The sequence below is a fragment of the Penicillium roqueforti genome, assembly GCF_015533775.1.
Source record: "Penicillium roqueforti strain LCP96 04111 chromosome Unknown scaffold_29, whole genome shotgun sequence".
NCBI lineage: Eukaryota > Fungi > Ascomycota > Eurotiomycetes > Eurotiales > Aspergillaceae > Penicillium > Penicillium roqueforti.
In genome coordinates this window covers 130,827-155,295 of record NW_024067593.1, presented here as the reverse complement: position 1 = coordinate 155,295, position 24,469 = coordinate 130,827, and the positions used below count along the sequence as shown (strand labels likewise).

The following is a 24,469-nucleotide window of genomic DNA, read 5'->3' as shown; positions in this document are numbered from 1 at the left end:
ATATCCTTAGACCTGGGAAGCGTACCATATTTGAGATTTCCATGTTTTATATGATGATTCTCCTCTTTTCCAAATCCATTTGAAGCTAGAATTTAACGGTTGCCTCATTTAAGGCATAATCAGGCATCAGTCGTGGCGCGGAACGGAAAATCAATCCAGCCGCGTCGGAAATAACCAGATCCAGCGGACGCCTCTCTTGTAGTTATCATGTAGACACGGAATGCCGGGAGACCTCAATTCTCCCAAGGCGTCAATTCCTACCGTGAATCCACCGCGGCGCCAAAATACAAGTTGTGATTCATGCCGGCGTTCCAAGCGGCGATGTGTTGTGCAGTCGGACCCAGACGGCATTCCCAATGCGATATGCACGAATTGCCAGCGTTTGAGACGCCAATGTACGTTTGAATTCGCTATAGCCCAGTCCAGTCTTCCTTTCTCGCGAAAACGACAGAAGCGCGACTGCGAGGAAACCAGTGGGCCAACAACGCAAAATGAATCGAATGACTTCGATACAACAATCGAGGAAATCACTGGAAGCTCGATCAATCGATTCGATGCTGCATCTATTGCTGACCAAGATGTTATGGCAGCTTGGCTGAATCTTGATTATGATGAGATTGTCGCGGATAGCGCCACCTCCTTTTCAACCAACCTCGAACCTTCTAATTCATTCGATGCGCTTCGTTCTGAGTACATAGCGCCCGCAGAGAGCCAACTTACGGCCACCACATCCCAACTGACTCGCTTGCATCGAGGACAGAATATCCGATCAGATAATCACCGGCCAACAATTAGGCTTTCACTCAACAGTCCCATCTACCTGCTGAATTCTGGAGTAGACGCGAAGATCTTTGGTGATCGTCTCGCCCGGATCTATGAAGCAATAGCAACAGCCAGTGCATCCAGATTCTTGGACTACGACTGCAATCTCTATGCGACTGGCAGTCGCTACCGGTTGGGGGACAATGACTCAGGGAGCTCAAATGGATCCGAAACTGCCAGGCCAACCGTTGATGTAACCGCTATCTCACCACGGCTTGATCTTTCAGTATCATCGCAAGCAATGTCTCATGAAATTTCCTTGATAGGAAGTGTTCGGTTCCTTGATCATTTGGGCGGTCTTTATGGCAATCGACTGAACTCGGCTGCTCGGAAGAAATCAGATGACACCTTCTATGCTGTCCTTCGCGTATTCTCGATGCAATGGTTACCGAACTCACCTTCGTTTGAAGTGGGTTCTCCTTATGATCACTTTGCTCGGAATCTAGAGGCGGGAGATGACTCTTCCTTGAACGCCTTCACTGATGCTTGGGTGCGGGCAAGATCACTCCTCAATGATGCGCACGACGTTCGGTCATTTCGAGTGGTATTGGCAACACTCATGTTCGTTGGGATTGTTATACCAACTAAAATAACTGATAGAGAGGATCTCGTACCGAACGACTTCCTTGACACAGCTCTGCAAAAGTTATCCTATTTAGATGGACTTGTTACACAATACTGTGCGAACGTGGGGCCGTCATCTATATATGGAGCTCTTGCTGAAGCAAGTTTAAGCATTATCCGATGGACCGCGTATATTCGCGACACAGGCGCAGCGTTAGCGATGGATCGGCAATGCAAACTTCCAGATCTGTGGGGTACTACAAAAGGTTAGTATTTTCCATATGGGAATATCAAATTCAGGCAACTAAACTAAAATCGCACAGTCCTCTCAAATAAAGAGGCCGTGGCAGCATTGGCAGTCTCTCAGAATATCTTAGAGTTGGATATCAATGTCCAACCCATCTGCCGGAAAGCAAGTGCGGAAATATTTTGTGTCTGGAGGCAGATCATAAGCATCAAAACAGTTGCTAACCAGTGGCATTGCACTATCAATGAACGGTCCTCGTCAATCATTAGAGCAATAAACTTGAGTGTGGCAGCTGTCCGTGACTTCAGCCAATCATTCCAACCTTTCATCTCTCAGTGCATCAGAAAGTTCGATTGTCTGTCCACGTCTCCCAGGATATCTCTTGGTAAGATATACTCCTACCATCCTTGACTCATCATTCTCTCACAATGCTATCATCGGCATCCTACTGACATTTATCCCTTAGTTTCTCTCGTGATGTTTTGGAACCTTGGCATTTTCCTATTCGCCGAAGTATTTAGAAAGGTGACCAAAGACCTTGATACCTACATCGAACAAGAATCAGGACCAACCGTCCGAGAATACCAGCGCGAGGCAGCTTCATGTGTGGCACAAGTAGTTGAATGTGTACACAGCTTGCCTACCGAGGAAGCTTTTAACCTCCAGAATGGACTCGGCGCCGAAGTCCCAATCACCGCTTATCATGTCACACCGAGCTTGGCTGTCACGACTCTTCAACGGGCCATTGAGAGTGTGATAGACCTGCAACTTCGCTCTCGCTCTGATGCTGATTTATCAGACTTATCAGACGACACGCAGTTTTTGATACCGGATGGGACCTGGGACCGACAAATTGACATTCTCATGAAAGGACTCATCTCGCTTGACGTTACTATTGGCGGATCACAAACCAGTGGTGTGGCCGTTAGAGGGTTAATGCACAAACATGGGGACATAATATCCGAGTGTTGGACTTCGGGGTTTGACTCATGACATGCAAACGTGGTGGATTCAGCGGAAAGAAATTGGTCGATGGTAAAGCCAAGCACATTCCTTCGATATTCCTAGGACAAGAAGACGCCAGAAGCATTTTGGTACATCCGTAGAAGCCAGGATGCTCAAGTCTAGTTTGACCTAGCTCCATTCCGGAGGCCAGCAGTTCCTGTAACTAGGATTATGTAACAGTTTGGAAGTATCGGGCATTCAGGTGGAACTGGCAAACTAGTAAGTAATCGATGTCGTCATCCATGGATGGGTGCAACACAAATGTGCAGGACTTTTGGGGCTACAGTCTCTTCGCTGGTGATTGGAAGTTCAGAATCACTAGTACGCACACACCGTTGGAGCCCTACGCGTGTATACATAATAGTATATTTATCCTTAGTCCTTTGTGACGTGATTCAGAATTTGTCGTGAACATTGCCAACATCGGACAACTCTCCTCTACGGGTGGACTAGGCGCCCCACCGCCTCACCCGCGTGCAAACCCCCGAGTTTTCCTCCTAACTGTGATAGGTCAGTAATAAATTGGACATTATTTAAACTTTTGAGGCTTGCGCCAGACTGTGGAGAATGAAATCTCTTTTCCAACCATCAAGGTGAAAAGTGTATAGCCAAGAACTGGACCATTTATTCATGGCCCCCAACGTGCCAAAGTACCGTCCAATCACGTAGACAGGTGATGGATAATTCTGCTGCCTTGCTGCATGATGGCGCGTCTGTGTTGTCGGAAAGCGAACCCAAGGAAAAAAGCTTTTGCATACTTTGTCTAAGCCTTTCAATCGGCAAAAGGATCTCTGGTATGAAAAATAAAAGTAACATCTTTTACGGTCCATAGCTTTTAGAACATAGAAGCACAATTTGTGTAGGTCAGAAGCAAGACGATGATGAACAGGGATAAGAATGAATCAGATCCAACCGACGCATGCAACCATCTTTCGCACACTCGGAGCTTCAAGGGAAAGCTTGTACATGTAGCCAAGCTCTCCTCAACGGTAACCCAGTCTTGCTGATTAGAATTTATCTGATCGCAAATAAGGTTTAATCTGATCGAATTTATCAGATCCTCCAAGTTATCTGATCATGAAAATTATCAGATTGAAAGTTATCTGATCAAAAAATTATCTGATCACGCCACTCGGAGAAATCCTTGGAACCAGGCCCCCACAATCCATGGATGTTTACTACGGATGAGCAGTTATCTGAGACCTTACGAAATCGGGATCTCGGAGTAATTTCCTGCATACTACCACAGCAAGGATTGTATATTAAAGGCCCCACATGGTACAGGAAACGCCACCCTCGCTTACACAAATGGGTACGACCTAAATTTTAATATATTCGAAAGAAAGAGGTTAAAAAATACCCCCGCCCTCTAATCATTCATTCCAGGCTTCCACAAACTACCTGACACTTCCACTCATGGATACGGAGGACACGTCCACCGTCAAAGGGGCCACCACAGAGCACCCACAGCCCCTGGACTCAGAGGAATCAGGTATTCCAGATGGAGAGATTCAGCAAGATGGTGTTCAGATTGCCGACGCAGTCACAACCACGTGGTCTCGCAAGCATTTGATTATTGCTTATACTAGGTGAGCAACCTTGCTATAAGATGTTGGTCCTAAATGCCAGATTTAATGTGAAAATAGTATGTGGCTGGTGTATTTCGTCAACAATCTCAACAGCAGTCTCACTGCAAACCTCTCTGCTTACATCACGAGTGACTTTTCGGAACACTCGCTACTGACCGTGATTGCGGTGGTGACCAGCGTGATGGGTGCTGCATGTCTGATGCCCATCGCCAAGGTCCTGAACCTTTTTGATCGAACTGTTGGATTCGTGATCATGATCTTGATTGCAATTATGGGGTTGATCATGATGGCTGGTTGTAACAATATTGCGACCTACTGTGCTGCACAGGTGGGTTTGCATCATCAATACCCTCTACAGGGCTATTTCAAGATCACTAATGAATTCATAGGCATTTTATACTGTTGGATTCACTGGCGCTATTTTCTGCATTGACGTGATAACCTCAGATACCTCATCCCTTCGTGATCGAGGTCTTGCTTATGCTTTCACCTCCTCTCCTAGCATGATCACAGCCTTTGCTGGCTCCCCCTTATCAAACCAATTCCATGAAACCAATTGGCGATGGGCGTATGGGACGATTTGCATCATTCTCCCTATCGCTGCATTTCCCCTGATTTTGACCTGGGAAATGGCCAAACGAAAGGCCGACAAGAAAGGCCAATTGCAATACAAGCAGAGGACAATACGAACCTGGACAGAAAGCATTTGGTATTACACTATGGAGTTTGATGGTTAGTTGCGCTCTCGAATCCATTCCTTTCATCTTTACTCACCCTGTTTGCGACCTAGTCGTTGGAATCTTCCTAATGATAGGCGGCACGATTCTTTTCCTGACATCTTTCAATATCGCCGGCAACACCGAAGGCCAATGGCAATCGCCCAAGATCATTGCTATGATGGTTGTGGGATTCTGTGTTCTCGTAGCATTCGTCGGTTACGAGCGATGGCTAGCTCCGAAGCCTTTCATCCCATTCTATCTACTCACCGATCGCACTGTCATTGGCGCATGTCTACTCGATATTACCTACCAGGTCTCCTATTATTGCTGGGCCAGCTATTTCACCTCCTATCTGCAAGTCGTCTACAACACAAGCCTGATGCAAGCCGGTTACATCAGCGCCATTTTCGATTTCATGGACCCGATTTGGCTGATCGGCTGTGGCTTTCTCATCCGACACACCGGTCGTTTCAAGTGGCTACTCTGCTGCGCCTTGCCTCTTTATCTCCTGGCAAGCGGTCTGATGATCTACTTCCGCCAACCGGGTCACAACATAGGATATATGTGCATGTGCCAAATCTTCCTCGCAGTGGGTGGCGGAACATTTATTCTGATCGAGCAGGTTTCTGTTCTTGCTGCGGCCTCGCATGAGGACTATGCCGCCATGTTGGCACTTCTCAGCACGTTTGGGAACATCGGTGGCGCGGTGGGCAGTAGTGTTTCCGGCGCCATCTGGACGAATACACTCCCCGGCAAGCTACGCCAGAATCTGCCTGCCGACTTGAAGGACCAGTGGGAGGATATATACGAGTCGTTGGACGTACAGCTCAGTTATGCGGTTGGTTCGCCTGCTCGTATTGCTATCCAGAATGCGTATGCATTCAGCCAGCGAAACATGATGATTGCCGGTACTGCGGTGATGGGACTTTCAATTATCTGGGTGCTCATGATGAGGAACATTAAAGTACAGTCTAACAAGGATCTTTCCAAGGTCCTTTTCTAGACGGAGAATACGGGGCTCGGAAGAAGATACATAGACTGGTGGACTTTCTTTCTCAAACCGATCCAATCCATAATGGATCGAGCCCAGTTCAGGGTAGCTGGAATTAATTGGTTACGGTATTCTACATATATTGCAACGTTAAGATGGCTTTCACGCATTTCATTTCAACCAGCGGATCATTATGACATGAGAATTTTTCACTTCTCCTGGGAGATGCCGCCAAACGCGCCATGAACTTAACACTCGTATATCGGCTCTCAAAACCAGCTTGAATTACCGAGCTTACACATTAACAATAACTAATGTGGACTTCTACAGACTAGTCGATTTGAATTGCCGTAGGCTCCATAAATCAAGATTCCCATCGATCTAAAGACTAGTATCTACTCTACTCGGCCCTCAATTTTCGAGAAATACTCCATGACTCCGTACAAACCCTCATTACTCACCTCCCTTTTCATCTGAACTTCCTGGGTACGTAGATATCCTTACTTTTTGTTCTTCGTGTTGTTACCAAATTTGGTATGTGCGAAACTTTGGATAGAAAACATGAGCTCGAGAGATGTTTGTCTGCCAAGGGGTAGATACATCGGAAACCAGTATTGTCAATATTATGCTATGTCATTTTGTAAACCTCACTCTCACATGAATCCATCGGTTATCTTGATCTCTTTCAGCTTGCGAGGCCTTCTAGGCAACCCGTTTATATGCCCATCATGTTCATCGTTGTTGCCAGTCTGGTATTTCCGAACACACAGGTACTCTAGCCCAGGTGGTAAGCAGTTTATCAGTCTAAACCTTTTCCTTTCCTTGTAAGGCCCACTGCGAACACCAGCGGCGGAGTATAACAGAAAGTCTATATCCAAGCTCACCCGTTTTAGGGCCACAAATTCTTTCAGTGACCCGGCTTGTGTCCATATCAATTGATAAAATTCACGTTCTGCGTCTCTGATTCCGCGTTCAAATGGACCCCCGTGTCGATTGAAATGATCGTCTCCCCATTCTCCCCCTCCGATGTCCTCGTCGAATGGATCAATCTCATATGTCAAGCTAACATCAAGAATCTCCAGTGTCTTCTTGTGTGCACAAAGCGCTTTTATAAATGCTTTGGGGCTGAAGATAGAGACGCTGCCACACATTCTCGCCGTGAAATTCGTAAGTATCTTGCAAGACCATATCAGATTCGCAAAGTAGAGAGAGCTAGCTGCCGTACAAGAGAGAGAGATCTTGCTGATATTAGAACTTTTTTCTTTGAATTCAAGTTTTCCATCATCACCCTCCTTGTCTCCATGACTGCGGACGGACTCAATTGACGGGAGAGTGTCAAAAAGCCTCAAGCAGCGTTCAAAGTCCAATGAGAAACGAAAACCAGCATAATGTGGAACAGTTGTCTCGGAGAGGTGGAGACTACGAAGATTGCGAAGATATGACTTGTTTTCGGGACTGGCATTGGCTTGGCGAAGGAGCTTGACAAGCGGGAAGTCCATTATATTGCTGTAGCTCCGGCCACGGGGTTGGTCCACCTTCATCGTCACAATGTTCGGCGATACCACAATCAGAATGGTGACCAAGGCTTGGATGATGAATGCTTCACCGCCGACATTGCGTCTGTCCACCTGATTAGATGGTCACTCGGAGACGAAGATCGAATGAGATTCTCACCTATGAACTTTTGCTCTTTTTTTCATAAGCATATTAACCACTCGATCCCCTTGCAGGCTTGTAAACCCGCCGTTTCTGAGCGCTTTGCGCACGAGACCTATCTCCTCGTTGCTCAAATCCCGCTGAAATTTGACTTCCTCGTGGACCGTAAACCAGCCGTTTACTGGTGGTCTAGTGGAATCGACTTTGCGCACGTAATGACCCAAAATAGGTCGTTTCAAGATATCCATAATCATGGCTAATGGCTTGTCGGTATTTTCTGAGCAGATTTGAATTCGGTAATACTTCCCGCGCGCTACCATATCGCACAGAGAGTGAAGAGTTCGACATTGTCTTGATAGAGCAGCCACGTCATAGATTGAAAGCAGGTATGAGATAATCCGATGGAGAACCTCAAGGGGTAGACTGAGAAATGACATGATTTCTGTACTGTCAATATGGAAGGGGGGGAGGGGGAAGGGGGTTATTTCAACTACATTTGTACGGCTTTGCCTCTCCTGGTAAGGTGGCTATTACCTAGGATTTGTCTTGGCATTTTGAGAATTTCTGTTGACAACAAAGAAGACGAAGAGAATGACGAAAAACAAATTTGTCATGTCGTGATGCCCCAAAAATCTGTCGTTGGCCCCGCTGGATCTCTCCGCGGAATGACTTTCCTATCCTGGTGCGCGGGGATGTATATTAAACTCCTTCCACTCCAACTTGAACCATTTTAATAACTTCAGTTTCAAAATGACTCAAATCTTCCTGTGAGTGGCTTTATTCCTGATAAAGCATGATCCATGCTTTGCTAACTCAAATTCTAGTACCGGTGCAACGGGCTACATTGGGGGCGAAGTCCTCCACGCTTTACAGCATGCGCATCCTGATTACGAGGTTGCCGCCTTGATCAGAGATGAGGAAAAGGCCGGCAAAGTTTTGGCTGCATTTCCTAAGGTCCGTGTAGTTCTTGCGGATTTGGACAATGTGGAAATCATTGAGAAAGAATCACGCAAAGCCGATATTGTCATCCGTGGGTCAATTTACATCTGGTAGCCTGATGTATCACTAACCTTCTCCATTTAGACGCTGCTAGTAACAAGCATCTCGAAAGCGTGAAAGCGATCGCAAATGGCCTGGCCGGACGTCAAAATGGTATGTCGTCTACTGCTTCAATATCTTCTTTCGGGTTTGATCGTTAATTGAAGTAAAATGCAGCCTATTACATCCAAGTTACCGGGGCTAGCGTTCTGTCAGGTCCTGAAGTTGATAGCAACTCATATGGTGAGCCCTCGGATCAAATCGTTGATGATTTGGATAACGCTGCCGATCTCCGAGACATAATTCGGGCGTACAAAGATCGTCGGGTGGTGGATAACTACATTCTCGACTTGGGATCAGGTGGTCCCAAAACCGCCATTCTTTTCCCTCCTATCATATTCGGCACTGGTAACGGTCCCGTGAATCAACGTAGCATCCAGGTTCCCTCATTGGCCCGGGCCGCTTTGCTACAACATGTTGGTCTATACCTTGGCAGAGGACTAAGTCGATGGGGCATTGTTCACATCGCTGATCTGGCGGATCTCTTTGTCAAATTGGTGGAGCATGCTGTCAACGCCACTCCCAGTCCTATCTGGAATGGGAACGGCCTTTTCTTTGTGGAAAACGGTTTCGAGGTTAGTTCATGGCCTAATATGTCACTTCTCCGCGCTAACCTTCTTGTTTTTCTTTCAGAGCTTCAAAGATGTCGCTTTGGTGATCGCCAAAGAGGCGCATAGCCTCGGTTACATTGATTCGCCTGATTCAGTGCAATCCATGAATCTCGATGAGGCCAATGTAGTTATACCCAATGGAGCTGTGTTCCTGGGTACCAATGGTCAAGGCCGAGCTTCACGGGCAAGAAAGCTGTTAGGATGGCAACCAGATGGCGAGAGCTTCCAAAGCGCCACGCGGGAGACAATCATCACTGAAGCAGCACAGCTGCGATGATTTCTCAAGCATTGATTGCAAGTTCAATCCATGTTATTCAGCCAAAATGCTATCATTGATTTCACATTCTTTACGTAGGACCAGCGTAATATTAGATAAGAAATAAAGAAATTTTATAACCTTTGCGAAAATATTACGATGGCATATATAATCTGTCTCGGAATTCTACTGGATTACTCCGTACTGATCTTTGAGTTCTCATAGATGACTTTGACAAAAATGGTGGAACTAAAAAGGGACTATATCAATTGAAAAACCACTAGCCACCATCAGGCTGTAATCAACCCAGATAACCCTCCTCCTTCAAAATGCATATAGCTTCAACAGCAATTTTATATCCAAATAAGTTGCTAATCATCAGCCTGGAGGAACGAAAAGTCAGTGTACCGGCCCGCCGCCTTGTCTGACCGCCTCGAAATTTGCCGGACTTTACTTTTTTTCATTTACGATTTTTATCACCGCCAAACAGCCCTCTTTCTCATCACAATATATTGCTTTCTTTGACTCTTCTCCACCTCGTCGTCCTCAATCATCATGGCGACTCTGGCGGAGAAGCTTGAGAAGATTAAGTCTCCCAAGCTGCAGAACCAGCATCACGTAAGTTTCCCTGTTGCATACCACCCAATGAATTGACACTAACATTCATGAACAGACCGCTGTGGTGCTCTCTGCAGTTGAGGATACTCTCCGTGATCAAAAAGCAGACTTCTCGCCCACCGCATATTTTGCTGCTCTTCTTGCACTGCTCTCGCAGTCACTGTCCGCATCCCAGGGTATTGTCAACAAGGACCTAGCGACATCCGTTGTCTACCTTCTCGACATCACAACCGTTTACGTCCCCGCCCCGATCCTTTGCTCCAAATTTTCCCAGATCCTCGAAGGTCTTGCACCTGCGCTTTCTCTCCCCGAGGTCGAAGCCCCGCTCCTGCGTCCTTCAATTGGCTGTCTTGAGTCTCTGCTCATTGCCCAGGATTCTGCATCATGGAATCTCCCGCACACACAGGTCGGACCGCGACGCGCAATGGCAGGTCTACTGAGTCTATCGGTTGACCACCGCCCAAAGGTACGGAAACGTGCCCAGGAGGCTCTTGTCAAGGTTCTCAAGGCGCCCCCACCGAGCCCGTCTCTGGACCACCCGGGTGCGGATATGTGCGCCCAGTCTGCGATGAAGACTCTGGGGGATAGCATCACAGCCGCCCACAAGCAAAAGAAAGGTCGTCATGATGCTCAGGCCAACAACCATGAGCCCCTTATCATTCACTCGTTGCAGCTGATCAAGACCATTGCCTCGGCGTCAGGTGGCTGGCCCAGCAAGAAGATCGAACCGCTCAGCGAACTTCTGATGAACGCTTCCCGCTCTAGCAATGAGTACATCACTATGGGTGCCTTTGAGGTATTTGAGGTCATTTTCGAAGGAATGGCGGATGAATTCTCGTCTTCAAAGCTGCCCCGTCTTTTGGATGCTATCTCCGAACTCAAACCTGCGCAGAATGACTCCCAGCTTCTCCCCCCTTGGATTGCAGTGCTCTCGCGTGGTTACGATGTGGCCGCACAAATCACTCCCGAGGATACTTTCGAGAAGTTGCCGGATCTGTTCACTTTGATTTCTGGATTCATGGCTTCGCCTTCCAGCAACATCCGCGTTTCCGCATCAGAGTGTCTGATCTCATTCCTACACAACTGTATCCCTAACAGTGTTATTGTGGATCCATCTGTGTATGACGAGAAGACTTTAGAGAAGTTGTCTCGTGCAGCCATTGATCTTCTTTCGGTGAAGTACCAGGCTGCTTGGAAAGAGGTATTCAATGTTTGCTCTGCCCTCTTCGATTGCTTCAAGTGGCGATCAAGCCCATATCTGGTCAAGATTGTCTCCACCATCGGTGAACTGCGCAGCAATGGCGGCTTCCACGGCAAGAAGGAAGCCGACGCCGTCATCAGCAGTGCTATCGAGGCCATGGGCCCCGAGGCAGTATTGGAGATTCTTCCCCTCAACATTATCGAGCAGAAGGCTGGTCAGCCCGGCCGTGTCTGGATGCTGCCCATTATGCGCGATAGCGTGACCAACACGAACCTCCGCCACTTCCGTACCGAGCTCGTTCCCCTGAGTGAGGCACTGTACCAGAAGGTAGTGGACTTCGGTGCCGCTGAGAAGTCTGTGGAAGTGAAGATCTTCGAAACCCTCGTCCAACAGACCTGGGGTACCCTTCCCGGCTACTGCGAGCTGCCCCTTGATCTTGAGGAGGCATTTGACCAGACATTCGCGGAGCTGCTGTCTAACGTTCTGTACAAGCAGACCGAATTGCGTCTCGATGTCTGCCGTGCTTTGCAGAACCTTGTTGAGTCTAACCAGGCTATCTTGTCTGTCGAAAACGATGAGGACGATCTGATCTTGCAACGACGTATCACCAAGGCCGCTGCAAAGAAGAACCTCATTCATCTTGGCGGTCTTGCGAGCAATCTGCTGGCTGTATTGTTCAACGTCTACAGTCAGACCCTTCCTCACTACCGCGGCTACATCCTGCAGTGTATCAATGCCTACTTGAGCATCACCCCTGAAAATGTAAGTTGCCTTCAGTCGTATGCAAATTTACACGACTAACACCCTTCATAGGAGCTAAACGAAACTTTCACCCGCGTTACTTCGATGCTTGAATCTTCTTTGATTACCGAGCAAGAGACAGCAACCAAGCAGAGTGCTTCGGCTCAGAACCCGTCCGACAAGATGCCACCGACCTCCCACACTCTGATTGACCTCGTTATCGCAATGTCAATCTACCTCCCTCGCTCCAGCTTCAGTGGCTTGTTTGCCATGGCGGCGGCTATCCTCAACAGCACATCCCCCAACCCGGATCAGCAACTGATTAAGAAGGCCTACAAGTTGATTCCCCGACTTGCAACGACCGAGACTGGTCGCGCTGCCCTCCAGGAGCGTAGTGGAGAGTTGCAGGCTCTCATGCTTGCCACCACCGATACCACCCCTGCATCTGGCCGTCGCGACCGTATGCTCGCTATCACCGAGATAATCAATCATCTGCCTACCTCGGACCTGCATTTCATCCCGGCCATCCTGTCCGAGGTGGTTCTGGGCTGCAAGGAAAGCAATGAGAAGGCACGCACAGCGGCCTTTGACCTGCTGATTCTCTTGGCCAAGCGCACAACCGATTCAGAGCGTAACCCTCCCGGCACTCTCATCCGCAGATCTCTTGTGCCCGGTGTGGCGGACGATTCCCCGGATGCGCCTGCTACCCTCGAGGAGTTCTTCACAATGGTCTCGGCCGGTCTGGCTGGCTCGGCTCCTCACATGGTCGGCGCCACCGTCACTGCGCTTTCGCGTCTGTTCTTCGACTTCCAGAAACAACTCCAGCCGGAGATGCTCAAGGAACTCGTTGAGACCGTTGAGCTCTTCCTTACCTCCAACAACCGTGAGATCGTCCGCTCCGTCCTTGGCTTCGTCAAGGTTGCCGTCGTCGTTCTCCCCGACGAATCTCTACGCCCCCGTCTCAGCACCATGGTCCCCAGCCTCATGGCCTGGAACAAGGAGCACAAGGGCCGTCTCCGTAGCAAGGTGAAGGGCATCATCGACCGCCTTGTGCGCCGATTCGGTGCCCCTCTTCTGGAGGCTATTGTCGGCGAGGAAGACCGCAAGCTTATAGTCAACATCCGCAAAGCCCGTGAGCGCAGTAAGCGCAAGAAGAGAGAGGGTGCCGAAGGCGAAGACGAAGACGAAGAGGAGAAGGCCTCCAAGCCCCAAGCCGGCAACGCCTTCGACAAGGCCGTCTACGGCTCTGACTCGGACTCCTCCGACAACTCGGACGACGGCGACAGCGACGTCGACGTCGACAACGTCGCCCAAATCAAGGGCCGCAACTCCAAGAAAAAAGCAGGCCAGAGCACCCAGTACATCCGCGAGATGTCCCCCGAGGACAATCCCCTCGATCTGCTCGGCTCGAACGCCCTGGCCAGCATCTCCACCACCAAGCCCAGCCAGCGCTTCCTCAACACAGGCCCGGGCTCGAAGAAGAAGCAGCGCAATGCCAAGGTCGACGCCGACGGCCGTCTTGTCCTCGGCGATGACGGCGATATCGTCGACGACGTCGAGATGTCCGGTGCTGGTGACGGTGGCGTGAACGCCTACCTCGCTGCCGTCAGCGGACCCGATGCTGTCCGCCGTGGCCAGAGAGGCAAGGTGAAGATGGGCCAGTCGTCGAAGAAGAACGCAGGCGATAGCATGGATGTCGACGAGGACGACCTGAAGCAGGACCTGCGCGCTTCCGGAGCCGGTCAGAGCTCCGGCCGTCGTGGTCTTGGTGCGCCCAAGACTTCCGGTGCGTCTGGCGGTGGTCGCGTTGAGAAGCGTCGCAATCCAGGCAACGCTCCTCGCGGTGGTAACCGCTCGGGATGGGGCAAGAAGAGATAAACTATTTACTCTACGGTGAATCGTATATTTTCTTGCCGGTACGGATACTGTAAGTGGAGAAGAGGGTGGCATATAGCAGATCCCGGAGTTATCGTTCTGAGTTCCCTTGTTTTTGATTTTTGATTTTTTTGTTTCTGCCATCTGGTCTTCGGTCCCTGTCGTGCTTGGTTAGTGTTGACGTTCTCATAATACCCTCCGCTGTGGTGATTCCGTTGACTCTGGGCTTTTTCTGTTTCGATGCAGAGTTATTGACTCCGTGTTTTTCATGATATGATTACGATTCTATTCAAAAGTTTCTATTAGGTCAATGGACATAGATATTGTTTTTTGTGTGTGGTCTATAGCATAGATGAGTAGCTTTATATTTGACACCATCACGAATCATCCGATATCACATGACACTGATGAAATGCTACTAAATGTACAACTACAGCTAGTTCAAATACCAGAACCCAAATGCAATGATTTTATCATATCCTCATTTGCAAAGCAGTTATCATGCAAAAAAAAGTGTATCGAACATATCAATCAGAACTTCATGAACGCGAGCCAGCCAACCAGGCAGCTCAGCAGTATTTCCCACAGCATCCATCGCTCGCTCCGAGAAGTAAAAGTAGACGTAGATGTAGAGCGCGACGCAAAGGGGACAGACAACAAGAAGCTGCAAGCTTAGACCAGACGGCATCACATCCATCCAAGCGCATAGCGTCGACAGCTTCCTTTCCTCGCAGTATACAGCAGACAGGACAGTACAGTACAGTAGTAGCAGCCCACTGCGAGCATCCGAATCCAGCCAAAACTCCTGCCGATGCAATTTGCAATTCCAAACGACGACCGTCCGTATCCGCACGGCGCGAAATCAAATCGACACCGTCGCTCATCGGAGGTCATCGAGCAGTTTATGTCCTAACGCCCCTTTGTTCTTTTTCCTTTTCCTTTTCAACACTCGGTCTTTCAACGGTATCAACCCGGGAGATAGAGAAAGCGATAAGTCGACAGACCAGACCAGATCAAACACACAACAAGCACGTGGTGACAATGCGATAATTAGAACAGAATCTCCCCGCTGTGCTCGGGCTCGAAACCGAGCGCTTGGAGTTCGTCGTAGCGCTTCTTGTCGCCTGTTTTCCTCTTTGCGTCCTCTTTCTTCTTCAGCTCGAAGACTTCTTCGAATGGGGCTCTGGTCAGTGTGGGCGGGATATCGTCTTCGCGGTCAAGGTCCTGTGTGGAATTGAGAATGCGTGAGCGGGGTTCCTACCAGTATACCTTAACTTGCAGCAGGGATTGAGGAGATCATACCACTTCGCCTAGCAGGAGCACGTTCTCTCCACGAACAATGAATATGCCACGTGAGACATCGGCGTACAGCTGTCCGGCGTAGACGCGCTCTATAGTATCCTGGAAAACAAGGTTCGCTAGAAGATAGCATGTCAGATAAAAGAGCGAGACAGATTCAAGAGTAGTGCGACTGGCATACCGAACTGGTCCCAGCTTCTGAGAACGCCGATAAGTTTGCGGCCGTCGCGAAGGATGAGTACAAGTTTCTCTGCGATTGCGTCAGTCTTCTTTCTCTCCCTTGTTCTTCAGCTCTAGGCCGCTTGAGTGCAGCTGCACATACTATCTGTTAGATCGAGCAGCTGTGCGGCGGTCGTGAACATCTGCGGGGGTAATTGCGGCGGGCCGCCTGTTGGCTGGGGGCCTGCTGGGCCGAGGGCATTCTGGGTGAATTGTTGGTTTTGCTGCGGGGTGCGAGAGGCCGGGGCAGGGCTTTCGTTTAGAGATAGGCGCTCCATGGCGTTGTCTGTGTTGGATTGGCGGAGGGAAAATCGGAAAGCGGTGTGGAGGGGTAGGGAGGGAGGCGGGAGGAGGCTGATACAGAGAGATTCAGGAATTGGAGGTGGAGCTTCTCATTCTGTTTCTGATCATTCGCGATGGAGGGATCGAGGTCGCAAAGGCCGTCATCACGGGCGGTGAGTTTGTCTTGTTTGCTCGGGGCTGCTCTATACATTTTGGTTTTTGATATTCTTCTGAGACATAACATACTCTATGGAAGAAAAAAATACACTTGCCAGTTCTAAGTCTGAAGAAAAGTACACGCTATACAAAAGCGAAAGGGGGAATATCCAAAAAAAAAATCAAAAACCAAAAACCAAAACGCGTCTATATCTACAACACCCCGACACCCCTCTGCTGCCCCCTCATCCTCTCTTCCCGCCGCTTACTATACGGCGCACAGTACGGCTCATCCGCAGATCCAATACTAGCCCTAACCCCATCCTGCGAGCGATGGTAGGCAGGACTCGACGGCGCAGGCGGCAACTGCATAGCCTTGAACTGCGCATCTGTGATAACGCGCATGCCATACAGATACCGCATGAGCTCGAAATCCGGCCGACTGCCCGCAAGCGTCTGGCCAAGACAGTAGTGGTCAGCAGCGACGTGGTCGAGCATACGATCCCACGCCGAGGGAAAGTCTCCAGACAGGGGTCGAACCGCGTCATCGCTAGAGCGGATCGACTCGCCGTCCTCGAGAACCGGCGACGACACGGGGTCCGAAATCCCGTCCACAAACTTGGTATTCGGACACAGCGGACACCGCGCTGACGGCGGCGTCGGGTACGAGCGAAAGTGACTGACGACGTGGGCGCGCCACTCGGCGCTGTCGGCGAAGGACTTGTGGCAGTCCAGCATGTGGAAGAGACACGCGTATGTGCGCTGCTCGGCGCTTGTGCTCGTGCTGGCTGTTAGAGAGGGGGGTCTTGACGGCGAGAGAGCGGGGTCGGTGGTTAACGGTGTCGGGTCACCGAGAACGTAGATCCCGAGCCCATCTGTGCTGGTATCTCCCTGTGCGGAGTCAACCCCAGTCCCGGGCCTGGTGTCAACTGATGATATTGACGGGGAGGGGGATGCGCTCGACAAGTCCGGCACGGCGGGTGAAGAGGACATGGTGATGACGACGACGCCCGGTTGCTTTCGCTTAGGCTGTCTTTGCGACAGGGCGGGGGTCCTACTTGAAGCGGTGCTGCTGGCGGTCGAACTCACGCTGATACTGACGCTGCGGGTAGAAGACGATCGGCGAAGGTCGCGATCTCTATGGCGGTCTCTATTGCGTGAATAGAGGAGCTGGTCGAGGTCGCCTCGACAAGGGTCCCGATGGTCCTGGGGGCTTGTGGGCTTGCGCTCCGACATGCTCGATGCAAAAGACGGGGAGGTCTAGTACACGGGGTGGATACGGCTGGATCGTGTCAGAGTCAGGTTACCCGGGGTTACATAGCAATAGGGGTAGCCCTCGACGGGTAGAGTTAGAGGTATGTATAGGATTAGGGAGGAGAGGAGAGGAGTAAGTAATACGGATGAGGGGAACGGGATAGAACGGGAGATACATACACCCCAAGGATCCGATATAAGATCAGCAGAATACCTTCAGATCTGCACTTTTTCAGCATGCATGACATCCATGGCCGTTCTGCGCGTACAATGTAGACAAGGGTATATAGAAATGGGCTGAAGTGGGGGTGCGGACTTTTGGATTTTTTTTTCTGAATCTTAGGGCGGGGCAATTGGGGCTAGTTGGGCTATAAGGATTCAGATGGCTATACTATATACACTATCACCTGGATTTGTGTATATTTCTTTACCTGTCTTTGTTGGGGATAGGTCTGAGATACAATGCACGGGCGGCTGTCTGCAGGTTGTTTTCGTTGGATAGAGGATTACGCTTTGGGAAGTACAACATAGGAAGTACAAGATGTATTCGCCATTTGTGGATATAAGATTATATAAAAGATCTTCATAGTCTGGACCTAGAGGAACATCGAATATCTAGGCTCCATGGATCTACGTTAGTATTCTTCACAAGTACGAAGAGCAGGGTTGAGAAGGAATCTAGATCGTTGGACGTGTTCTAGACAAAGATTCAGTTGACATGTGAATGTATCTTTCTGATTCTATTCTTGGAGATAATGGAATAGAGTTGCAATATTGTTTCAGATTCGATGTCAAAGACATCCGAAGTATTCAGATAATACTAGGCTGTACAGCATACATCGTATGTAGATGCCAACTATACGGCCAAGTGAATTGCGGGGAGATATCACATGCAAATAAGCCAAAACCGATACAAAGAATTAAGAGTAAATGTCTTGATTTGCTCACAATGTGAGGAATTAAGTAAGTGAAGAGAAGTGAAGTAAAGGAACAGGTTCAGAAGTAAATAAGACCACAGGCCTCGGGAGAGGAGAATGACATAGAAAAGTAGGTCTTTCGACACGAATTTTGAACTCGAAGTAAAAAAAGAAAATCTCCAGAGGAGTGACCAGCCAGGGGTAAAAAAAGATCCCAATCCGTCTATTTGGTGGAAGCGCCAGAGATAAAATCAACAAACCCAATCCGACACCGTTGATGCCCGCAAGCCAGGTAAAAATGCACAAGTCTATATCGTTTCGTGGCGCGCATAACATAAGTTTTCAAGGCATAAAAGGTTGCAAAGAAGATGAGTTAGAACCGGTCTGCCAGGTCCCCGCCAGCAACGGAATTGGTGGCTGACGAGTTCATGGAAGAAAATCCGGCCGCGGGGTTGAGCATGTCCTGCACCGCAACCTTGGGAATCTGGGGCACGGGCAACTTGCGCTGTGTGCCGTCGGGTTTCGACATGATATCGGAGATGGTTGGGCCCATGTGCCCCTGGTTGGGGCTGTAATAATTGGGCCCTTCTGGTTGCGGCTCCATGGGCGCGAGAGCAGGGGTGTGCTGGAGAGACAGGTGGCGAATCGAAGGCAGATGCAGCTCGCTGGCACCAAGAGGGCGCAGACGGGGCGAGTGTGCAGGAGTAGCCAATGGAGTGTGATCAGGGGTAGGGGAGAGAGAATCGTGGGAGAAGGTAGGAGAAGAAGGAGCGGTGGAGTTGGGAGAGTTGGGACGAGAGCGCTTGACACGGTGGCCATAGCCATCATCGTCATCGTTGGAATGCGAACGGGTCATGTTCTGCGAAATCGCATATGCGGAGAGCGAAGGGAGGCCACGGCTAGTGCCGTGATGACGGGAGCCGAAAATCTGGTGTCCCCGCGAGCCGTGGAAGCCCATGTGGTCATCACGCTCTACTTGCGACGCCGCTGTAGCCAGGAGATTGATATCCATTCCGGAGGAAGCACGCTCCGCGGTGCGGGAGTAAGGGCCCAAATTCGAGCGCATGTGGTTGGCGTAGTTGGAGAAGGAGTGGGGAGGGGAGACATCCGGAGATCCGACCTGCGATACTGGCGCGGAGCGAGTGATAGGCTTGCTAGGAGGTGGCATCATGTTGGAAGCATTCATTCCGGAGTCTTGGCCTGCGGCCGCCGCGGCCGCCGCCAGGTGCTGAGCCTTGTTACTGCGGCGCGAGTTGGGGTTGTTGTGGATGCGCGAATGGCGAGTTAGCTCGTCTGATCGACTGAAGCGTTTCGTGCAGCCGGGGAACTGGCAGGCGTGTGGCTTCTCGCCGGTGTGCGTGCGGATGTGTCTCGTCTGGTGCTCCAGGCGGTGGAACGCACGGTCGCAAAGGGGACACTTGTACGGCCGGGGCAGGTCCTGGCGGATCTCCTCGGTCGCGGGGCGCGCCCCCTTCATAAGCGGCGGTAACAAGCTCACTGAAGAAGCCATTGAATCTCCGCTCGAGGATGTGTCGGATTCGTGGGGATTAAGTAGATTTGAGAATCCCACTGAAGAACCCGGCGGTGGCATGTGAATCCGTGCGGCGGATTGATGGGTGATACTGAAAGGAGGACCGAGAACGGGTTTATCGCAGGGGTCCCGAGCTAAGGTCGATCAGATACCCGGATTGGGATGGGAAGGTCGATCGGGAATCGGAGTGCGGCGGGAAGAGTTCTGATAGCTCGGGTTGGTTATAAACCACGTAGTCGAGTAGTGCAGAAGCGGGAGCAAGAGGGAAGAAGAAGGGGGAAAAAGGGAACCTGGAGACGACGATCTGGGGAGTCACAGATAATATAGGGAATGGAGGGGGAAGGGAGAAATCGGGGGAGAAGGGGCAGTGTCGGAATCGGACTTGGAGAAAAGAAAATTCTGAAAAAACGCAAAGCAAAAAAACGAAAAATAAAAGAATAAAATAAAATAAAATACGTCCAGGTAAAAATGTAAAAATGGAGAGTGTGGGGGAGAAGAAGGGGAGACATGGGGCAAAAGAGGAAAAATACAAAAACCGGAAATTCCCAAAGGGGAAATGGGAAACTAAAAGAAATAAAAAAGAAATAAAAAAAGAAAAAAGGACGGTCCTTACTGGATGTACATCAACCTGGCTATGTACTATTTAGGATAGATAACTGAATTAACTAATAACTATTCCAATATAATCATATTCCGCTACTCTCTAATATTCTTATAGTATTGCTGTGGTATACTAACTACGTAACTGCATAAAACAAAAATGTGGGGACTCGCATTTTGCTGAAGAACCGTGTGGCGTGAGGTGCGTGTCCCTATCCGGCTATCGCGCCTCTAACAATTCTTATCAGAACATGGGGGGAGATATCAGCGCTATCTCGGGATGACGAGCAAAAGACAGTGGATGAGAAAAGAAATGGTGGCATGCGGAGAGCCGATGACGAGCAGAACCCGGGGTCGCCAGTACTCAATATAAAATGATAGATACTCCGTGCTTCCGTGCTCCATAGCAGGTACGGAGTACATAGACATAGTCCTGCGAAACCCAGGGCCAAAGTCTGGGGGTGACGGTCATTCTAGGCCCGACCAGTCCAGGCCCATGTACAATGGATGTACAATGGAGATCCTGGGGACCATCTGATCCCGTCACGGAGTGACGATAGCGAGGATCATCGATGATGTCGACCGAAACGAAACGCCCAAGGGTTAATTCTGGTAATCATTTAGTCATGCGAACACAACCCAGTCAACAGGTCATCCAGGCATCCAGCGCGAAGACGAGATACGAAAATGATTCGGGTTGTTCATTGCTCAAGACTTCATCATCCGGAGGAATCATCCCCGAACCCTATATATCGAAACCCTGGGATCAACCCTGGGATCGTCTGCTCAGGTTCGCCGACAATTCCCCCGGATTTTGGGGTAAGATATGACGAATTTATATACGGAGTACATATAATTGTATATTTCTTTAACCGACTGATATATTGATTGTGGAACGATAGAACCAACACCGCTGATAGGCGCGGATCATCCAATTATTGATAGCCCCGATGCAGCTGCCATGCAGCCGCAAAGCCGCGTATCTCTAGATGCCAGTGTCAGCCCCTGCACAATGCGCACTCGGCTGTATTCCTTGCGCAATCAGACGGCGGTATCCCTGACTGCCAAGACGCCTAAGTATAGACCCCGGGGGTTGATTTCCTGAATCTCACATCAGGGTATTAACCGGGGTCTGGGGTACCGGTTCAAGATAATATTAATTACGCTTAACAGGTATTGAATATTCTCCTATCAGCGATCGAGATATCTTCACGCTTCGCTAAGAAGGCAACTATAATACAAGATTACATACTTTCGCCCGAAGTTCCCCCGGCTTAATGGAAGAAAAGGGCCGAGGTGCGGGATAAACGGGACGGGGCAAAGATACGCCCACTCGGCAAGGCCGTCCCGCCGAGAGAGTCCGGTTTGCGCTGGAAGGCGTTATCTTTGGGTCCGGCATAGCGTTACTCCGCGATTCTATTGTATGTGTAGGCATATTGATTTGATAGATACACATACATATACACTAAACTTTACACTACAATACATATCAGGGGATACTCCATCTTGCAGGGTCTAGTGGCGGATCCTAACGGAAGTTTTACCCCCGGGCAAATTCACTCGATCCCCACAGTTCACGATGGCTAAATTCCTTGGCAAATTAGGACCAGCACACAAACGCAAACCTGAAAGCAAAGCGGAAAGATAACGGAGTATCAGGGCCCAGATGCCTATGTTGTATGCCGGCCCGACTACCGAGCTGGTACTTTTTGATCGGGGATCTAGAAATCGCACGAATCCCTGCCAGGTTTAAGAAAATACAAGGTAAAATGAGCTCACAATATACCCGACGGTACGGAGCACACTGCCGCAACCTGGAGTTCTCCATTTTTCTCCACGGGGAATAATGGCGCCATTCTGGTCAAAGGCCGGACTCGGAGTGGCAATAATAGCGGTCTTTTGTTATTCTTCATCTCAAGAAGCAGGTACCGTCTCGAAGCAATGACCCGCCTTTTGCCGAATTTGCGACGTGTACGGAGTGCATTTGCTAGGATCGTGAAACTAATGAGGGTTTCGGTTTCAGGTGACGAATTCAGATCTATCAGTTGATGTACTCCTCGTGCACCTGCTGGAAATCGGAATATTCACAGAACAGATATCCGGATTCAAAGTTCCGACATATATTCCTGAATCCTTCCCCAGAACTCGTCTCACCTGCCCCGATTCTCACCCAGATCCGCAAACCTACGAACTCGATCCTACCTGTTTAGTACGTAGATAAGTGCCAGGTGGGGGACACCGAAACCGGCAGTTCCAATCGCCGACAGTCCTAAATCGCAATATCACGACAGAACCTCATCCTCCGGTCTTGAACCGGTCTGCGCCCCAGAAAATCCAACCTATTTTTTAGAATGATCGACAAAGTTTATCAAGCCGATATACCCGGTGATGAACACTCCAAAACACACAGATAAGCATACAACATATACACACATACTCCATAAGTCATCCTACCCCACAATCTCCAAGTGATAGCCATGGGGAGAGACCCGAAACCGTAGAATCGATCTGCGATGACATCTCAATCCAAATCTGCCTTGATCACCGCGATCGCTGGAGAATACGATCATCCGATATCGCTGTCGTCATGCGCTCCTCCACACAAGGTCAAGGTCGATCGTCACGCCATCCGGGGAGACGGGAGACTGGCAATCTACGGTATGTAAGCTGGATATTAGACAATGGAATTACCTATATTGTACATCTAGCTTGCAAGTATGTGGGACTGGGTTGATGCTCCATGGGAATTCAATCGGGATTCGTCACTCAAGCATTCCCCTTCCCACTTTTCCTTGCCCACTATGCTGATCAATCCCATTATTCTGGCATGCAGACCCGCGCACAGGGCGGGTACGTCGATCCTGGATGGGGGGAAAAAGCAAAACTAGTCCCACCACCGAAAGGGGACGAGGTAGAGAGAAATGGAAATAGAAATGTAAATAACAACGGCAAGGGAAAAGAAAGTGAAGGGAATGAGTATACGCAATAGTAAAGCTCGATTCGGGCGTGGAGATCCTCCGGACTCCCTCCGTTATCAGTTGGAGCCTCGTTCAGTTGTACGCGGGGAAGTCCTCTTTCCATCCGATTCAGCCCTCAGGGTACCTATTTTAGGCAAAATATCGGCGAACTAGTGATATCTATTTCTATTCCCCGCACCCACACATATCGTTATGTAAGATCACTAGTAGTGGGTGAGGGGAGATGAAATACTTTTATAGTTATTATATTACCCTATTATTCATACCCTCTGGAATACTTTCCAGGGTAAGGCAGTAAGTAGCGTACGAGTCCGAGTCTGGACGCGCCCGTCCCTTTCAGCCCACACCCCCTTGCTACATAAGCTCAGCAGTTGCTACTGGCTGTACGACATCCAAGTTCCAACACGGTGTGAGTCATGACGTGACGTGCTCACGGCCCAGCTGGGGAATAACCAAGTTGGAAGCTGAAAGCGAAAGCGCGTAGGAAAGTCAAAAAGAAAAGTGACAGGCCAACTGGCAACAAGGGATCGGCTCTTGTTTTGCGCTCCGTTTCCAATCGCGCTGTCTTTTGTCTGAAACCCCTATCGAGAGGTGTCATTGGTCGAGACAAGATGGAGTTAATTTAGTTACCTAGTTACGTTATACGTTGCAAAGGGAAGGCGATCTGATACTTCAATATATAAGTATGGTACAGTTGTATGCCATTGTGTCTCAAGGTGACATTTCTTTATGCTTGGCAGGTCTCGATGCGGGGGAGTAGTTTCACAATGGAGAATCCGGGGTAGGGTTGGCTTGAGTAACATTCCACAAAACCCAGGAATGCTAGGAGGTCATTGCGGGTGCGGTTACTCTGTGGAATATACAGCGGGGTGTAGACTACATAGGTTTCCCAAACACACATGCTAAAGAAAGTGCAACCCTAATCAGCTCGGAGGTTTTGCCAGCGCTTACCTCACATCCTATCACCACTCACTCTCCTTATTGCCCCAACTCCGGACGATCAGCGCTCCACACCTTCTAGAACAAACTACCTCGCAGCACCCAATCAGCGTCACGAATGGCCTCACACTGATATCACCCTATGCGGGGCCGCTATTCCGCGATCAGGCCATTGGTGGAAAGACGGTCGATTACACTATCTTACAATCTCTGTCCTATTATCTGGAGAACATGTGATATTCTGGGGAATAGATAGCGAAACGAAGAGAAAAGAGAAAGTCGAGGCGGGGAAAAAGGGCAC

The 24,469-nt window shown here is 49.5% G+C and overlaps 8 protein-coding genes across 8 annotated transcripts; 4 read left to right on the top strand and 4 right to left on the bottom strand.

The window, feature by feature from the left end:
- Positions 1-220: 220 nt before the first annotated feature.
- Positions 221-2,626, top strand: LCP9604111_8120 (Zn(II)2Cys6 transcription factor domain-containing protein; the record flags this gene model as incomplete). The annotated part of the gene is made up of 3 exons (XM_039076229.1): positions 221-1,652; positions 1,710-2,018; positions 2,100-2,626. The coding sequence occupies 3 exons, from the start codon at positions 221-223 to the stop codon at positions 2,624-2,626; spliced, it is 2,268 nt and encodes a 755-aa protein (XP_038925899.1).
- Positions 2,627-4,054: 1,428 nt separating this feature from the next.
- On the top strand, positions 4,055-5,949 carry LCP9604111_8119 (uncharacterized protein; the record flags this gene model as incomplete). Its single annotated transcript, XM_039076227.1, has 4 exons — positions 4,055-4,227; positions 4,285-4,555; positions 4,617-4,959; positions 5,018-5,949. 4 exons carry the CDS (start codon positions 4,055-4,057, stop codon positions 5,947-5,949), a joined length of 1,719 nt encoding a protein of 572 aa, XP_038925898.1.
- Positions 5,950-6,590: 641 nt separating this feature from the next.
- Positions 6,591-7,913, bottom strand: LCP9604111_8118 (uncharacterized protein; the record flags this gene model as incomplete). The annotated part of the gene is made up of 2 exons (XM_039076226.1): positions 6,591-7,557; positions 7,612-7,913. The coding sequence occupies 2 exons, from the start codon at positions 7,911-7,913 to the stop codon at positions 6,591-6,593; spliced, it is 1,269 nt and encodes a 422-aa protein (XP_038925897.1).
- A 430-nt stretch (positions 7,914-8,343) lies between these two features.
- On the top strand, positions 8,344-9,579 carry LCP9604111_8117 (uncharacterized protein; the record flags this gene model as incomplete). The annotated part of the gene is made up of 5 exons (XM_039076225.1): positions 8,344-8,360; positions 8,418-8,623; positions 8,677-8,745; positions 8,809-9,266; positions 9,325-9,579. 5 exons carry the CDS (start codon positions 8,344-8,346, stop codon positions 9,577-9,579), a joined length of 1,005 nt encoding a protein of 334 aa, XP_038925896.1.
- A 534-nt stretch (positions 9,580-10,113) lies between these two features.
- On the top strand, positions 10,114-13,996 carry LCP9604111_8116 (mRNA-binding protein RRP12; the record flags this gene model as incomplete). The annotated part of the gene is made up of 3 exons (XM_039076224.1): positions 10,114-10,176; positions 10,232-12,139; positions 12,191-13,996. The coding sequence occupies 3 exons, from the start codon at positions 10,114-10,116 to the stop codon at positions 13,994-13,996; spliced, it is 3,777 nt and encodes a 1,258-aa protein (XP_038925895.1).
- Positions 13,997-15,043: 1,047 nt separating this feature from the next.
- Positions 15,044-15,789, bottom strand: LCP9604111_8115 (U6 snRNA-associated Sm-like protein LSm1; the record flags this gene model as incomplete). The annotated part of the gene is made up of 4 exons (XM_039076223.1): positions 15,044-15,217; positions 15,296-15,411; positions 15,474-15,542; positions 15,615-15,789. The coding sequence occupies 4 exons, from the start codon at positions 15,787-15,789 to the stop codon at positions 15,044-15,046; spliced, it is 534 nt and encodes a 177-aa protein (XP_038925894.1).
- A 373-nt stretch (positions 15,790-16,162) lies between these two features.
- On the bottom strand, positions 16,163-17,185 carry LCP9604111_8114 (uncharacterized protein; the record flags this gene model as incomplete). The annotated part of the gene is made up of 1 exon (XM_039076222.1): positions 16,163-17,185. One exon carries the CDS (start codon positions 17,183-17,185, stop codon positions 16,163-16,165), a length of 1,023 nt encoding a protein of 340 aa, XP_038925893.1.
- Positions 17,186-18,493: 1,308 nt separating this feature from the next.
- Positions 18,494-19,597, bottom strand: LCP9604111_8113 (C2H2-type zinc finger protein; the record flags this gene model as incomplete). Its single annotated transcript, XM_039076221.1, has 1 exon — positions 18,494-19,597. The coding sequence occupies one exon, from the start codon at positions 19,595-19,597 to the stop codon at positions 18,494-18,496; it is 1,104 nt and encodes a 367-aa protein (XP_038925892.1).
- Between the last annotated feature and the right edge of the window lie 4,872 nt (positions 19,598-24,469).